The 18,975-nt window shown below is 45.8% G+C and overlaps 1 protein-coding gene across 1 annotated transcript in view; it reads left to right on the top strand.

Moving 5' to 3' along the window:
• Nucleotides 1-18,153, top strand: part of LOC117514667 (tumor necrosis factor receptor superfamily member 11B-like) — a 105,852-nt gene extending 87,699 nt beyond the window's left edge. The window contains exons 4-6 of the mRNA XM_034175237.1: nt 4,364-4,579; nt 15,509-15,733; nt 17,673-18,153. Coding sequence (XP_034031128.1) covers nt 4,364-4,579; nt 15,509-15,733; nt 17,673-18,067 — 836 coding nt within the window. The 3' untranslated portion in view covers nt 18,068-18,153. The remainder of the gene's footprint in view (nt 1-4,363; nt 4,580-15,508; nt 15,734-17,672) is intronic.
• The last annotated feature ends 822 nt before the right edge of the window (nt 18,154-18,975 follow it).

Here is an 18,975-nt window from a genome sequence, read left to right as displayed (position 1 = left end):
ATTTAGCACTAATTATTGGAACACAAAATTGGTTTGGTAAGCTCATTGACCCTTGACCTCCTTACACAGGTGAATCCAATCATGAGAAAGGGTATTTAAGGTGGCCATTTGCAAATGTTTCCCCTCTTTGCATCTCTTCTAATGAGTGGCAACATGGGAGCCTCTAAACACATCTCAAATGACCTGAAAACAAAGATTGTTCAACATCATGGTTTGGGGGAAGGATACAAAAAGCTAGCTAAGAGATTTCAGCTGTCAGTTTACACTGTGAGGAACATAGTAAGGAAATGGAAGACGACAGGCACAGTACTAGTTAAGGCCCGAAGTGGCAGGCCAAGAAATATCTCAGATAAGCTGAAGCGAAGGATGGTGAGAACAGTCATAGTCAACCCACAGACCTGCTCCAAAGACCTACAACATGATCTTGTTGCAGATAGTGTCTCTGTGCATCGTTCAACTATACAGCACACTTTGCACAAGGAGATACTGTAATGCAGAGGAAGCCTTTTCTGTGTACACGCCACAAATAGAGTCGCTTGAGATATGCTAAAGCACATTTGGACAAGCCAGCTTCATTTTGGAATTAGGTGCTGTGGACTGATGAAACTAAAATTGAGTTATTTGGACATAATAAAAGAACACAGCATTCCAAGAAAAACACTTGCTATCTACAGTAAAATTTAGAGGTGGTTCCATCATGCTGTGTGGCTGTGTAGCCAGTGCAGGTACTGGGAATCTTGCTAAAGTTGAGGGTCACATGGATTCCAGTCAGTATCAGCAAATTCTTGAGAACAATGTTCATGAATCAGTGACACAGTTGAAGTTGCGCTGGGGCTGGATTTTTCAACAAGACAACGACCCTAAACACTGCTCAAAATCTAGTAAGGCATTCATACAGAGGAACAAGTACAACATTCTGGAATGGCCATCTCAGTCCCCAGACCTGAATATTATTGAAAATCTGTGGTGTGATTTTAAGCGGATTGTCCATGCTCAGAAACCAACAAATCTGAGATGTTTTGTAAAGACGAATGGTCTAAAATACCTTCAACCAAAATCTAGACTCTCATTGGAAACAAGAGGAAGTGTTTATAGGCTGTTATTTCTGTAAAAGGAGGATCTACTAAATAATGATGTATTTTTTTCTGTTGGGGTGTCCAAATTTATGCCCCTGCCTAACTTTGTTTAAAGAATTATTGCACACTTTCTGTAAATCCTATAAACTTCATTTCACTTCTCAAATATCACTGTTTGTCTGCTATATGATATATTTAACTGAAACTACTGATGCAAACAACCAATGATTTATAAAGGAAAATCATGGAAATCATCAGGGGTGCCCAGACTTTTAGATACAACTGTGTATAAACGGGGACAGTGCGGAGAAGGTTACGGATTTCAGGCTCTTGGTCACACACACAGAAGAGAATCTGTCCTCGACAACCAACACCTCTGCACAACTGAAAAAGCATCCTCAGGATGTCTGAGAAACTGTCCGTTGATATTTGGCATCTCTCTGTGGTTTTCTAGCTGCACTGCAGCAGAGAGAAAAATGCTCCAGAGGGTCATTAATACTGCTCAGGAAATCACTGGATGTCCTCTTCTCTCTCTTCAGGACACATACAGAATACACTGCCACAGAGGAGCCCCCAGCATCCTTAGACACTCACCCCACCCTGGTTACCACCTTTTCCAGCTGTTGCCCTCTGGGATGTTCTTTCGGATGATCAAATCCAAAACAATCATAACATGAAGCTGTATAACTAGGGATACAAAATGCAAAACTTGCACTATGTGTTATATGGCTGGGGGGGGCCTGGCTGCCGGTTTGTTTGTCTGTTTGTTTTCCTCCCAGGTGGCGTGCATTTGGGACTGAATGGCTGTGTTGCTGAGGCTGTCAGGACCTCACCCTGATCACCTGCGACTCATCAGGACTCACAGCTGAGGTGCATCTGGATGGATTGGAGCATGTTGGCATTTAAGACTGGAGTGCACAGTGTGTATTTGCCAGAGACTCGACCTTGTGACCAGACGGGTGAGATCGTCGTCTCGGGAGCCATCTCATCAGCAGCGGATGCTGAGAAACGTCCAGGTTTGATGCACGGTCTGTGAAAGAGGAGGGGGTGAGGTCTCACGCTCGTCAGCACACTTCCTGAGGTACGTTAGATTTTGTGACTAACATTTATACAGTCAGTAAATGTGGTGTCCCTCACACCTTATTGTATTGAGCTGTATGTTAGTCATGTATCAGCTTCCACTGCGGTGGAGTTTTGTGAACGGGATGTTCCATGCCTGCAGGTTGGAAGCTGATCAGTAATCAAGCCAGGAAGTGTTTGCTGTTTGTACACCTTTAAGTGTTCTGTGTGTAGAGTGTGGACTCACATAATGGTTCCTTCTTTCACAGACTCGGTTGTTGCGGCCACCTGGGGGGTGTCGGCGGGGTCCTTGGGTCCGAAACAGCTTCTGGCTCCGGACCGTTAGCGCTGCTGGGAGCGCACCACGCCAGGCCGCACCTTTCTGTTATTACATTTTCACTGTTATGTATTAAATTCAGTTAGCCTTTGTACCGTGCTCTGCTTATTTCATACTGGGTCCTTCAAACGCTGGTCGGTTCTCCGAGCTGCGTCCAACACATAACACTATGCACAATTTGTCCAATCACAGTCACAGAATCCTGTAACTTCTCAGTCACTCCGTTTTTGAGAACTGTCTACTCCATACAGATTTACTATAGAGCGCAATACTGTTTGTATTTTCTTCATAACTGATGTAAATAAAGTCTAAGATATATTCAGTGACTTGGAACTGACTTGTCAAAAGAAAACTGGCTATTTTTACAGATTTTTTTACAGGTATTATACCAAATGGGACCCATTACTTATGTAACCCATCATCTTAGCATTTATATTTTTTATTAATTTATATCAAGTTGTAGAGATTTGGTTTGACTTTGAGTTTAAGGAAGATCATTTTAGAAAGGTTTATATTGAGAAGCCTGATTCACTTTTTAGATTTGAAATGGCATAATTAAATTAAAATGCATGAAATACCAAGGGGCTGAATACTTTTGCAAGGCCACTGTATTTTATTGTTGCACTGAGGTTGGAAGAGCTGCCGCCTTAATTTCATTGTACTTTGCAATGAAAATGCATGTTTGCCTCTGAAGGCTGTGAAGTTACGCACTTTGCCCCGTCAACTTCGCCCCCCTAATTTAAACCATAGGTAAATTGGCTGTTCATGAATTTATTTTTGTAATTGTTTCTTAGTTAGAAAATTATTAATTATTAAGAAAATTATGTTAGTTGGAACAGAACCGGTTCTGTTCATTATTTTTATGGACAGAATTTCTAGGCGCAGCCAGGGTGTAGAGGGGGTCTGGTTTGGGAACCACAGAATCTCGTCTCTGCTGTTTGCGGACGATGTGGTTCTGTTGGCTTCGTTAAATCAGGACCTTCAGCGTGCACTGGGACGGTTTGCAGCCGAGTGTGAAGCGTCCGGGATGAAAATCAGCACCTCCAAATCCGAGGGCATGGTTCTTGACCGGAAAAAGGTGCTTTGCCCTCTTCAGGTCGGTGGAGTGTCCTTGCCACACATTCTGATAGCAAGAAATTTAAATCATGTAATCCAACAGACCTTTTCTTCCCCATTGTTTCCAAAAAAATGTGACTTTGTTATATTATTATACAATTACATTTTTAGTAATGATGTTAAAAAAATGAGAAGAATGAGGAGTTTATGTTTTCTCATTTGTATCAGATGTTTTTTAGATTTAACTATATTGAATATGCAGCTTCATACTCGATCCACTGCATCATTATTTATTTTTATTATTACTGTGTCTAACAAAAAGTTATATACACGTCTGTCTGCATCACTCCAACATGACAATGCAACATTTTTAGGCTCATGCCATCAATTTTCAATCTCTACTTGCACCAATTTCAAAAAATGTTTTTAAGCATTATTTTCCTATCAGTCAACTGAAGATATGAATCATCCTTGTTGAGGTTTTACATCACATGCAGTCATGGTCGTACACGTGTCTCACATTCTGCACCGAATGTGTTTTTGTGGCATTTTCTTTAGAAATGAATGACGGGCAGGTGACTCAGCTGTTAGTCATTCTCAGAATGTCAGTTTTTACTTGACGGCGGGGATGCCACATGCGGTTGTAGTTCTTGGAACTGTACAATCCTGATGTTTGCTTAGTCAGTCTTACTTAGAAAAAAAAGCTGAGCTTTCGAAGATGACAAATTTGCTGACGCTCAATGGCGTATCTTCAGTCGTAATAATGTAGGACATGTAACAGCACAGATCAACAGCCAGATGTATCCTCATGAACTATTCTGTGTATGTCCTGCAGGTACACCAATGAGTGACGCCGTGTGTGAGCCTTGTCCTCCTGGACATTTCTCCAGTGACAGCTCATCCACTGATCCATGTCAGCCCCACAAAAACTGCACAGATTTGGGATTGAGGACACTGAGATGGGGCACATCCACGTCAGACAGTCTCTGTAGCAATGTGGACAAGACAGCAACACTTGAGTGTTCTCCGCCTCACACTCAGTGTCAAAGTGGTAAGGCACAACACATGCAGACGTAGCTACTAGCTATTCCTGAACAGGAATTTTAGAAATAGAAATTATAATAAGATTGAAAATGGTCAGAGAGCACAGAGATGCCACATCCACATTTCAAAGTAGCACGCATGGAGAGAAAATGTTGAACTTGTAAACAGGCACGTTCATGCCAAGTCAGGTCTGGGAGCGTGTGTTAGTGCCGCGGACTGCCACATAAACAACACTACAGAACTGTGTTGGTTTCTTGATGGCAGCTGTCCAGGCAGACAACTGATCCACCCTATTTGTCAAAGTAAGCATCTATCTGTTGCAGCCAAGTCAAATCTGGACATCCCATTGGTTGTTTCCAATTGCTGGGGTCCATCACACTGAGGCACCTGCTTTCTCTTTCATGCACAGTGAAACACGCCACATGGCCAACATGTCAGAGCGGATGTTCCCTCACAATGCAACTGATGCTTCTCATCCTTAAGTAAACATTTGTTTGACAAAAAGTAATTCCAGTAGTACCCAAGATAACACCCAGAGACCTAGTACCAAAGACATATGGTTAGGGTAGTATCTCGCTGGGGCACGACTAGTGGAGAGGAGGCAGAGACAAAAAAAAAAAGGTCAAAAAACAGGCAGGAACTTTTTCGTGGAGCATCACTGAATTGGTCCTCCTGACATGTTTGCACATGGTGGTTGACTCAATGCCAACCAGACTGGCAGCTAAAATACAGTTACAAATCTCAAGCCGTCCACACACATATTGCACGAGAGCCACTGACACGCCACACGGCACAAATAAGGAAGTTGAGCAGCACTGACGTGGCCGTTGCAGGTTCAGTGATTTGTGTGTGTGAATGCTGTGTGGCACACTCATGGAATTTGAGTGTCACTGTCATGGCTGAAATCATGACACATTTGCACAGTGCTTAGTATGGCTGTGGACTATTATACTGTTATGTGACAGAAGCTGTGATGTCCTCACAAACAATGAAAATTAAAAGCACCGAAGCACCAGGATTCTAAAGACTTACATCTTAATTTATCTGCAAAGGTATCAACTACACCAAAAACCTCAAAGGTCGAGGACCCAGAGACATAAATGTCACTGCCAAGATAAGTGAATGTCTCTACAACTTCAACACTTTCACAGCATATACAGATACCCCTCTAATGGACAAGTCCATGAAAGTCACTGAACATACATACAAATACATTTACGTAGAGACCAGGAGAATGTGGCGGTGTAACAAAAAATCTGAAAATTCTGCTTCATGTTTTAATGTTATATGAAATCCTCTTCAACAACAACATGGGAGACATTTGTGACCATATGTATGGGATAGATACAAGCAAAACTTTGTTTCAAGTTGTCCAGTCGTTATTTTTCATCTCCAGCTTTATCACAGATGTCTGTAATCAAAGTTCTCCAACAATGAGTAGGTATCACTCAGCACCACCCATTGATCAAACTGTTTACTGACCAACCCACTGTACCAAAAAAAACCATCAGAAGTTTATTTTATTAAATAAACTTAAGTAAACTTCAAGTTTACTTCCTAAGTTCACTTTTATAGTATACTTGTGTACTATTTGAATACTTCTTGGGACTTCTATGCCTTGTTTACACTGGACTGAGACCTATATAAGACCTATGACATCATGGCATTCTGTTAACTCTCACAAGTCTTGGCTGGTCTCACTTGTGAGCAGTTATTTGTGTTTACACTAAGCTTGCATTGCCACTAAATTCTGCAAGTGAAAAATATGTTAATATCCACGGTCATTGATGCAACACCATGCAGAGTCAATTGAGAGTCTTTTACAACCCACAGGACCATGTTGAGAGTGAGTTGAGACTTGAAAGTTCATCAAAACCGATTATGTTAATTGGTCGCACAACTTGTGCGAGTGTTTTAAACAATTCATTACACTCACACACCTGTTGAAGACTGATGGGGAGTGATGGCGACCAAGAGGGATCTTTTTCCAACCACGGAGACCCCATTGTGTCTAGTGTGCAAACCCAGTGGGAGTCAGTGAGAGTGATGCAAACAGAGGCCGTTTTTCGATTGCACCTCAGCCGTGGACTCGGTGGAAACAGGGTGTTAAATGGCCCTATGAGTACACTTTTTATGAAACTACAATATGCCCAAGGGGCATTTAAAGACATACTAGTTTGATTGGACTTTGACCCTAGGGCCCTCTAAAAATGAGCTAAATTCCCTAATCCCTAGACCTTGAAGTCTATCTTTACATTTTCTATTTATATGTTTATATTTATGTTACCTGAAGCCACTTGATTCTTATAGCTACAAGTATACTTGTTAGTATATGCCATGTATTAGGTACTTAGACCATTTTGTATAGTTGTCAATATACACCTAATAGAGATTTTTTTTTTTTTGTATACTTGTCAATATAAAAGTATACATCTGATAACTACATAAGTAAGATTAAAATATATTCATTTCTTTTTTGTTTAAAAGAGGTCAACTTGGATCAACTTATTAAATTTGTGCTACAGAATAATGATGGGGTTTATCATTAAGATACCACTCAAGTCCAGATTGTTGCATGTCTGCAAGTCTCAGAGCAGAGGGGTTGAACAGAATACAGCACCACGGTCATAATGATGCATGATGGATCAGTTACCCTTTTAACTGTCACATCCGTAAACTACAATACGAGAGGAAACTGAGTCAAACAGAAACTGGGCATGAGCCGATCTGGCTGGGTATTGTTACTCAGAATGTAACGATGATGTGTATGATTAATTTGAGAGAAGAAACCTCAGATATGACATTGAATTCCTAGTGCCTGAAAAACCCACATTCACTGGAGATTACAATGAACCCCAACACACATATCGGATCTGACACATATCAGAAAACACGCACTTGGTCTTTTGTCCCTGAGGGATGTGATGTTTCCCTCAAATATCCATTCACAAATTATCTTCCAACAGGCCTAACCAAACAAATACTGGAACCATTTAGCAGGGTTTTTTTAAAACTAAAGATTTCAAATTGAAAGCAGTTGGGAGCATAAAGTTGCACCATGATTTGCTGAAATGGCATCCAAACACCAAAAAACAAAACAAAACAAAACAAAAAAATGCTTTACGTCGGATTCACATTATAGTAGACATTAGAAAATAAATAAATTTAAAAAAAAAACTTGTATCACAGCGGTTGTACCTGACTGACGGCTATATTTCTGCATGTCAATAATTTTGTCACAAAGACCAAACTGACGTAACGAATTTATGATTGTAAAAAGGTTAAATCTAATTTCAGATGCTGCACATCAACTCAGTGTTAGACCAAAAAGAGTTCAGACTATAATGCAGTTTCACGTTCAGCAGAGAAATTACCTCTCTAGTGGCTGATTTCTCGGCGGGGAGGTGGAGTTGTAGTCCTGCCTTTATGGTGGTGGTGATGAACTGTGAATGAGTGACAGCTGGTGCTGATGATGAGTGACAGCTGTCACTCCCGGTTGCTATGACACCCTCTCGTGCTTGAAGCCCGCACTCCAAGCAGGGCGCCATCTGGTGGTGGTGGGCCAGCAGTACCTCCTCTTCAGCGGCCCACACAACAGGACCCCCCCCCCAACCAGGCTTGTCCGGGTGACGGTTGTAGAAGTCGGTCAGGAGGCCCGGGTCCAGGATGAAGCTCCTCTTCACCCAGGAGCGCTCTTCGGGTCTGTAACCCTCCCAGTCCACCAGATACTGAAACCCCCGGCCCTTTCGATGGACGTCCAGCAGCCTGCGTACGGTCCAGGCAGGCTCTCCATCTATGATCCGGGCAGGAGGCGGCGCTGGTCCGGGGGTGCAGAGGTTTGATGTGTAACAGGGTTTGATGCGTGAGACGTGGAACACAGGATGAATCCGCAGTGAAGCCGGTAGCTTCAGCTTCACTGCGGCCAGACTGAGGACTTTTAATATGGAAAATGGTCCGATAAACCTGTCTTTGAGTTTATGGGATTCCACTTGCAGTGGTATGTCCTTGGTGGATAGCCAAACCTCCTGTCCGGGCTGATATGTAGGGGCCGGGGCACGCCGGCGGTCTGCATGGGCCTTAGCCCTCGTCCGGGCCTTGAGCAGGGCAGAGCGGGTGGTACGCCACACCCGACGGCACCTCCTCAGATGGGCCTGGACCGAGGGAACCCCGACCTCTCCCTCCACTAGTGGAAACGATGGGGGCTGGAAAACCAAACACACCTCAAATGGGGAGAGACCGGTAGCAGAAGAAACTTGGCTATTATGAGCGTACTCGATCCAGGCCAGATGGTCACTCCAGGCCGTCGGGTGCGCGGAGGTCACGCAGCGGAGGGCCTGTTCCAGTTCCTGATTCGTCCGCTCTGCCTGTCCGTTCGTCTGGGGGTGGTACCCGGACGAGAGACTAACGGTGGCCCCCAGTTCGCTGCAGAAGCTCTTCCAGACCTGGGAGGAGAACTGAGGACCATGATCTGAGACAATGTCTGATGGAATCCCATGCAGACGCACGACATGGTGGACCAGGAGGTCTGCAGTCTCCTGGGCCGTCGGGAGCTTCGGGAGGGCCACGAAGTGGGCCACCTTGGAGAACCCGTCCACTATTGTGAGGATGGTAGTCTTGCCCTGGGACGGCAGGAGGCCCGTGACGAAGTCCAGGCCGATGTGAGACCAGGGGTGATGAGGCACGGGCAAAGGCTGGAGGAGGCCCTGGGTCCGTTGATGATCCGCTTTGCCCCTGGCGCAGGTGGTGCAGGCCTGGACGTACTCCCAGACATTGGCTTCCAGAGACGCCCACCAGAAGCGCTGTCGGACAACTGCCACGGTTCTTCGCACCCCTGGGTGGCAGGAGAGCTTGGAACCGTGACAGAAGTCCAGGACGGCAGCTCTTGCTTCTGGTGGGACGTATAGTCTGTCCTTTGGGCCGGTCCCCAGGTCCGGGCTCCGTGTCAGGTCCTCCCGGACGGTCTTCTCTATGTCCCAGGTGAGGGCGGCCACAACAGTGGACTCGGGGATGATGGTTTCGGTTGGGTCTGACAGCTCGGTCCTGACCTCCTCTTCGTGCACCCGGGACAGGGCGTCAGATCGTTGGTTCTTTGTCCCGGGGCGGTATGTAATCTGAAAGTCAAAACGCCCGAAGAACAGTGACCAGCGGGCTTGCCTGGGATTCAGACGCCTGGCGGTCCGAATGTACTCCAGGTTCCGATGGTCTGTGAAAACCGTGAATGGAATCGAAGCTCCCTCCAACAGGTGTCTCCACTCCTCCAGAGCCTCCTTCACCGCAAGAAGTTCACGATTGCCGATGTCATAATTCCTTTCAGCCGGGGTCAACCTGCAGGAAAAAATGGCACATGGGTGGAGAACCCTGTCAGACTCCCTGCTCTGGGACAGCATGGCTCCTATCCCTGAGTCAGAGGCATCCACTTCAACTATAAACTGGTGATTGGGATCGGGCTGCACCAGAACTGATGCAGTCGAGAACCGGCGTTTCAACTCCCTAAACCCGGCTTCGCACTGATCAGACCAGGTGAAGGGGACCTTTGTGGAGGTCAAGGCTGTCAGGGGACTAACCACCTGACTATAGCCCTTAATGAACCTCCGGTAAAAATTAGCAAAACCGAGGAACTGTTGTAGTTTCCTACCGTTTGTTGGTTGAGGCCAATCTCTCACCACCGCTACCTTGGCCGGATCGGGTGCGACGGAGATGGAGGAGATGATGAACCCCAGGAAGGACAAAGAAGTGCGGTGGAACTTGCACTTCTCGCCCTTCACAAACAGCCGGTTCTCCAACAACCGCTGCAGGACCTGACGTACATGCGTAACATGAGTCGCAGGATCCGGGGAAAAGATGAGTATATCATCCAGATATACGAAGACAAACCGATGCAGGACGTCCCACAAGACGTCATTTAACAAGGCTTGGAACGTTGCGGGGGCGTTAGTGAGGCCGAACGGCATGACCAGGTACTCAAAGTGACCTAACGGGGTGTTAAACGCCGTCTTCCATTCGTCTCCCTTCCAGATCCGAACCAGGTGGTACGCATTCCTAAGATCCAGTTTTGTGAAAATTTGGGCTCCATGCAGGTGCGTGAACATTGAATCTAACAGGGGCAGAGGGTATCGGTTGCGAACCGTAATCTCGTTCAGCCCCCTGTAATCAATGCATGGACGGAGTCCGCCGTCTTTCTTGCCCACAAATGGTAAATGGTAAATGGACTGCATTTATATAGCGCTTTTCCATCTGCATCAGATGCTCAAAGTGCTTTACAATTATGCCTCACATTCACCCCGATGTCAGGGTGCTGCCATACAAGGCGCTCACTACACACTGGGAGCAATAGGGGATTAAAGGCCTTGCCCAAGGGCCCTTAGTAATTTTCCAGTCAGGCGGGGATTTGAACCCATGATCTTCTGGACTCAAGCCCAACACCTTAACCACTAGACCATCACCTCCCCTTCACAAAAAAGAAACCAGCACCCATCGGGGAGGTGGAGTTCTGGATCAGCCCGGCAGCTAATGAGTCCCGGATGTAGGTCTCCATTGATTCGCGCTCAGGACGTGAGAGGTTGTACAGCCTGCTGGACGGGTACTCAGCGCCCGGAATCAAATCAATGGCACAATCGTACGGACTGTGCGGGGGGAGGGGGAGCGCCAGATCTTTGCTGAAGACGTCAGCAAGATCGTGGTACTCACTTGGCACCGCCGTCAGATTGGGGGGAACTTTAACCTCCTCACTAGCTGTCACACCAGGCGGAACCGAGGATCCGAGACACTCCCGGTGGCAGGTTTCGCTCCACTGAGTCACAACCCCAGACGGCCAATCAATCCGGGGATTGTGTTTTATCATCCATGGGAAGCCCAAAATCACACGGGAGGTAGAAGGTGTTACAAAAAACACAATCTCCTCCCTGTGATTACCAGACACAACCAATGTCACTGGCTGTGTCTGGTGTGTGATTAATGGAAGAAGGGTGCCATCTAGTGCCCGTACCTTCAAAGGTGAAGGTAGAGCCACTAGAGGGAGCCCGACCTCCCTTGCCCATCTGCTGTCCAGCAGATTCCCTTCCGACCCCATGTCTACCAGTGCTGGGGCGTGAAGGGTCAGATCCCCACTCAGGATCGTAACTGGGATGCGTGCGGATTTACGGGGTCTCCCCGTGTGCGTATTATGACCCACCCTTAGCCCAGTCTCTAAGGACGAGTACTGCTGTTTTGACCGTTTGGGGCAGTTTTTCTGCGTGTGCTCGGTTGAGCTGCAGTGAAAACACTCCCCACGGACCAGCCTCCTTTGTCTCTGATCTGATCGCCTTTTGGCCCTGCTCGTTTCCATAGCAACGTCAGCAGGGGGAGCTGTCGTCACGTGGAGTACCCTGGCTGTGGAGCGTGGAGAAGACGGCTCCCTTTCGGACCCGGGAGGAAGAGGGACGGCTTGTGCCTGACCACGCCCTTCGTCTCGCTCCCGTCGGTGTTCTGTTAATCGGTTGTCTAACCGTATAACTAGGTCGATAAGCCCGTCTAAATCCTGCGGCTCCTTAAGGACCAGAGACAGTCCGTTTACAAAGGTGGCGCGGAGCGCAACAGCATTCCAGCCGGCACACGCTGCCGTGATGCGGAAGTCGACTACATACTTCGCTGCGCTCCGACGCCCCTGTCTTATCGACAGCAGCACGCTTGAAGCGGTCTTGCCTCTATGAGGGTGGTCGAACACCTGTCTGAACTCCCTCACAAACCCAGTATATGTCGTTAGGAGCCGTGAATTCTGCTCCCAGAGTGCCGTAGCCCAGGCGCGTGCCTCTCCTCGAAGCAGATTTATTACGTAAGCCTCCCGGCTGGCGTCTGCCTCGTACATGACGGGACACTGTGAAAAGACGAGCGAGCACTGCATTAAGAAGTCCGCGCACGTCTCGACACAACCTCCGTACGGCTCCAGAGGGCTTATGTATGCTTCAGGGGACGGGGGGGGGGGGGTCGTTGAACGACCAGTGGAATGTCTGTTTCAGGCCTCCGGTCAGCAGGGGGAGGTGCTGCAGCAGCGCCCTGAGCCTGCGCTTCCACCTTGGCGGTGAGAGCCTCCATCCTCCAATTGAGGATCACATTCTGCTCGGTGACTAAGTCCAGCCGAGCAGTGAAAGCGGTTAAGATTTGCTGCAGCTCACCTAACACGCCTCCTGCTGACGCCTGTGCACCTCGCTCTTCCATTGGCTGTTCAAGCGATGGTTGACACCCCTCGGGATCCATGACGCTGGCCGAGAAATCCTGTTGTGAAAGTGTAGGAACACGGACCTACAACAGGGGGCGTTAAATGAGCCAAACAGTAACAATTTAATGTTGTAATGCACAACGAAATACAGACAATCACAGTTTTGGTTCCACAGATAATTATATGTAGCGTGACGTGTGGGCAGGCTTGAGGATAGGAGACATCCGTCCCGAACCGAACCGGATCCCACACGGCCTCCACTGCCAATGGATCTGAAGAACACCGGAGCTGCCAAGTCCTGGATCCCCAGGTGGCCACCACCTCCAGCTGTCAGACCTGGTACTGCTGGCAGAGAACAGAAACAGTATTGATGAGTGTGAGTTCACACACTCAGTAATTCCACAGTCTAAGTTCTTTTGGGAGGGAGCACCTCCACCTCCAATCACACACTCGTGCAGCTCCTGTCTAATCACTTATCTGGATGGAGTGTGGAGCGAAGCCGTCGCTGATCACACCTAACGCCAATCCAATGGATAAGGAACACCACAGGAATACGGCTGCAAAAAGAGTTCAGACTATAATGCAGTTTCACGTTCAGCAGAGAAATTACCTCTCTAGTGGCTGATTTCTTGGCGGGGAGGTGGAGTTGTAGTCCGGCCTTTATGGTGGTGGTGATGAACTGTGAATGAGTGACAGCTGGTGCTGATGATGAGTGACAGCTGTCACTCCCGGTTGCTATGACGCCCTCTCCTGTTTGAAGCCCGCACTCCAAGCAGGGCGCCATCTGGTGGTGGTGGGCCAGCAGTACCTCCTCTTCAGCGGCCCACACAACAAATATCATGTTTTTGTAAACATGATCGCTAGTAGACATTTTTTCACATAATTATCCAAACATATCAAAAATTGCTGTGTAATCTTTAGGCAACCAGCGGTCTCATCAATGGTGGGAGAATCAATGGAACTCTGCTTTGTTGGATGAAAAGTAGAAGAAGAAAATATTTATCCTTCTTCACTGCATAATTAATCAGGAAATATAATGCAGACTTCTCCTCTTCTTCTTCTTCATCCAGCAGTAGTCCAATTTCCGCCGGCACCCTTTTGGGCAATGGCACGGTTGTCGGTTGTTGTTAACCTGGTGTCGCCGACCGAATGGTCCCCCCTAAAAATCGGTCCGCCCTGCGCTCACTCCGCATGTGTCACTTCGGAGCGTCAGCAGCAATTCACCGATTATCACCTTGTTTCTGCTTAAAACGGCCTAATTTCTGCTTAAAACTGACTTTAGAATGAATTAAGAGGTTTTACTTTGTCATCTGATGATCACTTCCTCTTTTATCTTTTATTATGAAATAATGCTAAATTTACACGTATGTGGAAATTATTGTTGTACAAAAGCTTCAGATATCTGTCATTGAGATAGATGATGACTGGAGTGCAGTTTTAAACAGAAACGAGGCGATAATCAGTGAATTGCTGCTGATGCTCCGAAATGATGCATGAGCACTAAAGGCAGTGGGAGGGATTTGTTCTGTTGGCGACACTGGGCCTCGACCGATCCGCTATGGAGATTTGATTTGTACTTTGCATCTTTACTTTGGCTTGTTTTACACCGGATGCCCTTCCTGACGCAACCGTAGTCATTTATCTGGGCTTGGGACTGGCACTCAGAATGTACTGGCTGCACACCCCATGTGGCTGAGTTAGGAAGTAGCCTGCAGTAAACACATAAAGTTTAAAGTGTACATCAGAGAGAAATAAAATACCTCAGCCTGAAGGACTTACAGCATCATCTGTTTCTTGCTTTTCTGAACAACATCTGGACTTCCCTGTTGTTTAGTTATAGTCAGAGGTGACAAACTCTGGCTTCAGGAAGTAAAACCCCTACCATGTATTGCTTCTACCTGTGCACCGAAAACAGGTGATCTCAATATTTAGCTCATCCACCTGCCTGAAGAGTTGGACTAATTGCAATCAGCCGGTTTATTAGGAAGATGGAACAAATATGTGGTTGGACTTTTACGTTCTAAAGCCAGAGTTTTCCACTTCTGGTTATATAGTTTCAGAAACATTTGACTGTGTGAGTGTTCATGCGGCTCCTTTTTTGAGGGCAGACCCTTGGCCACAGGTCTAATAGGCACATGTGGTTCTTTGCGGCTCACCTTCGGTTCACCATGAAGCTCAGGTTGCTCATTGCTGTGGTACAAAAGAACAAGCAAGCAGTGTTCAGCTGTCTGGTTACATAAGTGACACTTAACGACTTTGTAGAGTCATCAAGTAACGAGCAGAATGGGAGAAATCTTGTTTCTAATCGGAGATCAAGTTGCAAGCCAGAAGGTCTAATTGCGCACGCAGCAATGAACTTAATTAAATCCAGATCAACAGGATGACGGCACTCTGTGGAAGTCCAACCATGTAATCAAAGGAGATTTGGACTTTAAATCTCATCCAAACATGTCCCACTGTATACCCCATTAATAACAGCATGCCTAACAGTCATACATTTTATAAACCACAGTTATCTTAAAACTTCAACAGGATATCCAAATGTTCGCCGCCCAGTAACTTTACAAGTACAATACACCAGCTTTTCATCTAAAAATTACTTCTAGCTCTGTATCATTACATACAAAACTTAAAATTTAATAAAATTTAAATGTAATAAAATTTAATTAAATTTAATAAATCAAATTTAATAAAGATACCATCTAACCCACTCTGTACCTTCTCTTTTTGATGTCATTCCAGATGTTACTCTGTGCGAGGAGACAATTTTCCAATCCCTGGCCTCACTGCGTCTGTCCTCAGTGCCCCTGGAGAGGATGTTGGAGAGCCTTCCAGGGCGGAGGGTTGATCGTAAGAGCCTGGAGAGGTTGAAGAAGGCCTGCAGTCCACAACAGCAGGTCCTTCAGCTGCTGCGACTGTGGAGGGAACAAAACAAAGACCAGGAAAAGCTGTATGGCATCATACAAGGTGCAGATGGGATTTATCATTCTTTAATTGCTGGCTCTTATTTCTAATATGATGTAATATGAAAGTGTGCAAACATTTTTCCAACCTTGATGTAATAATTTCTATGTGTCTGTGGGTACGCTTATTTAGAGAATAACCCTGTTGTGTCTGCAGAGTGTACCTCTGGCCACTAGGGGGTAGTATCTTATTACTGTAAGACCGCTGACTTAGTTAGGCCAGGTTAGTTAGGAGTCGGCCATATTGTTGTCGTCAGTATTACAGACGTTTCTGCTAAAGCGGTTGAATATGAAGCCGTGAACATAATTCCTGGCTTCTTCATGAAGAAACACACTCCTCGATGTCAAATCATGTATTTAATGACAAAGATGAAGAAGCTCTGCAGCAATACACACAACAGCAGCATAAGCTAAATAGCTTATTCTAACATTCAAATATCTAACAGGGATAACAACAGGAACTTAATAACGCTTGCCTACAGCGTTGATGATAATAATAATCATTGCAGACTTACAGGAATTACGTTCACATAAGTCTGCGGTCTACCCCCTAGTGGCCAGAGGTACACTCTGCAGTGTCTGATGTTATTTGCGACCGTAAAATCCAGCATTAACATCCGCAAATCATGAGACACAAGGGGGTTATTCCCATTCTAATCCAATTCCATCGTTTGCACGGTTTATTTTTCTGTAAGTAATTCGGAAGCGAAGCTTACTGTAGCAAGAGCGTCTTCAGCGTCACTCCATCAGTTTCTCTCACTCTCAGCTGACAGCGCCATTATTGACATCTGCATAGCAATGCAGTCAGGGTGTGGAGTACTACATCAAATATGCAACGGTAATTCAATCTGGAGCTGTGTTTTCAGCGAAACACCGCTCACCACTAAAGGTGAAATCCGCATAATAATGTAGCACCATTATTGACATCTGCGTAGCAACGTGGTCAGGGCACGGAGTAATACATCAAATGTGAAACGGTCGAATATTTTGCCACTGTCAACAAGATATTTTATGGTCTGAAATCTCACACGATTAACCAATCAGATTTGCGGAACAAATGTAATTGGATTAGAATTAGCATTATGAGAAAGGCCATTTTTAACACTAGACCGATATAGGCTTCAGCTGATGTAGATTTTTAGAGATTTTTGTCTATTTAGTTTTTTTTAAGCATGTGTAGAAACAGAAGAATTTAATAATAAGCTGACGTGCACATAACTGGTGCTCATGGTGCTGGTGCATGCTAAAAATTAATGATGTGCAGCAGACAACAGACAGAAGCGCACCTCAGGAGGAAAGTGATTATGACATAATGTAAGAAAAGTGCTTCCATGTTTTGTTTTTTTTTTTGCTGTGTATCATTTGGGGAGGTGATGGTCTAGTGGTTACGTGTTGGGTTTCAAACAAGAGGATCCTCAGTTCAAAACGTAGCCAGACCGGAAAATCGCTAAGGGTGTTTGGGTAAGGTCGTTAATCCCCTAGTTGCCCCCGGTGTGTAGTGAGCACCTTGCATGGCAGCACCTTGACATCGGTTTGTGAATGTGTCTGTGCGAATGGGTGAATGTGAGGCATAATTGTTAAGCACTTTAAGCTTCTGATGCAGATGGAAAAGTGCTATACGAGGTAGGCTGAAAAGTTCTAAGGCTCACTATAATGCAGTTAATGCATTACTCCTTCATGGGGAGCCTTAGAACTTTTCAGCCTACCCTCGTATAAATGCAGTCCATTTATCAACTGCTACACAGTAAATTTTGTAAAAATCATCAGTGTTAAATTCATAGTGTACAGTGTACATATGGTCCTATACTGACCCCGTGTGGGACCATATGTACACTGGCCCTTTGAGAGAGTAACACTAAAGGTGTTAATTCTAAACTTATGATTTTGCTGTGTATTTATTTCCTCTCCATGTATGAATTATCATGGTCTCCTTGTCCCTGCAGGTGTGAACCATTGTGAGCGGAAGGTCTCCCGCTGCACTAGCCTGAAGAACCTGACTCTGGATGACCTCCTCATGGTCACCAACAGCCTGCCAGGGGTCAAAGTTCGGCAGGAGGACGTCCGTGCGGTTGTCGCCACTTGCATGCCCCGGCAGTATATCCTGCAGATTCTGCACCTCTGGAAGATGGCAAACTATGACTTGGATCTAGCCAAAGGTCTGTCTCACAGCCTGAGGGTCCTGCGTAGCCAGAGGGCTCCACGTTACCTCCTGAAAAGCCTGAAGAAGATCAGCCGCATCATAGGGACCACATCTGTGCACAAAAAGTATGAAAAGATGTTTGTGGGTATGCTTCAGGATGAGTCATGTTTGAAGACTCATAAGCCGTACAATGAATAAGGAAAGAGAATGCAGAAACATTGCATATAGTGAACACACACAAACACAGTGAGCAGGTGGATAAATGTATGTGAAAGAATACAGACTTGGTTCAAAAAATTATGTCAGATCATTGAAAAATGAGTAAAAAAAAACCAATTAGAATGAACTGTTCATATATATATATATATATATATATATATATATATATATATATATATATCCATAATGCCTGGAGGTGTTTTGTCCAAAGCCTCATCTATCCATTCATCCATTCTTCCACTTATAAGGGTCGTGGTGGCAGCAGACTAAGCAGCTCATCCCATACTTCCCTATCATTGTCCAAGCCCTCTCACTCTTTCTGGGAATCCCTAGGCGTTCCAAGCCTGCTGGGAGATGTAATCTCTCTAGCATGTCCTAGGCCTTCTCTGGGGCCTCTTCCCAGTTGGACATGCCCGAAAGGCCTCCCTTGGGAATCCTCACCAGGTGCCAAAACCACATCAGTTGGCTCCTTTCGATGTGGCATTACACCGGGTCCCTACTGCCTATTCGAACTTCTCATGCTGTCCCTGAGTGTAAGCCCAGATACCCTACGGTTGTATCTGTGCTGTTTGTATCTGCAGTCTTGTTCTTTCATTCACTACCAAAGCTCATGGCAATAGGTGAGTATAGGAGCATATATCGACTGGTAAACCCCGGCCAGCTCTTTCTTCAACACAAATGGCCGTACAGCGTTCTTATGACCTCAGACATAGCACCAATCTGTCTATTGATCTCATGCTCTGTCTTACCTCTACTCGTCAACAAGATCCCAAGATACTTGAACTCCTTAACTTGGGGCAGTAACTCTCCCCTGACCCAGAGGGGACAAAATACCCTTTTCCAACAGCTCTTCAGTTATGCTCAGCGTTAAATACGGATACAGACAG

The sequence above is a fragment of the Thalassophryne amazonica genome, chromosome 7 (genome assembly GCF_902500255.1).
Source record: "Thalassophryne amazonica chromosome 7, fThaAma1.1, whole genome shotgun sequence".
NCBI lineage: Eukaryota > Metazoa > Chordata > Actinopteri > Batrachoidiformes > Batrachoididae > Thalassophryne > Thalassophryne amazonica.
The sequence above is the reverse complement of the archived record's forward strand: the minus strand, read 5'-3'. Positions and strand labels throughout refer to the sequence as shown.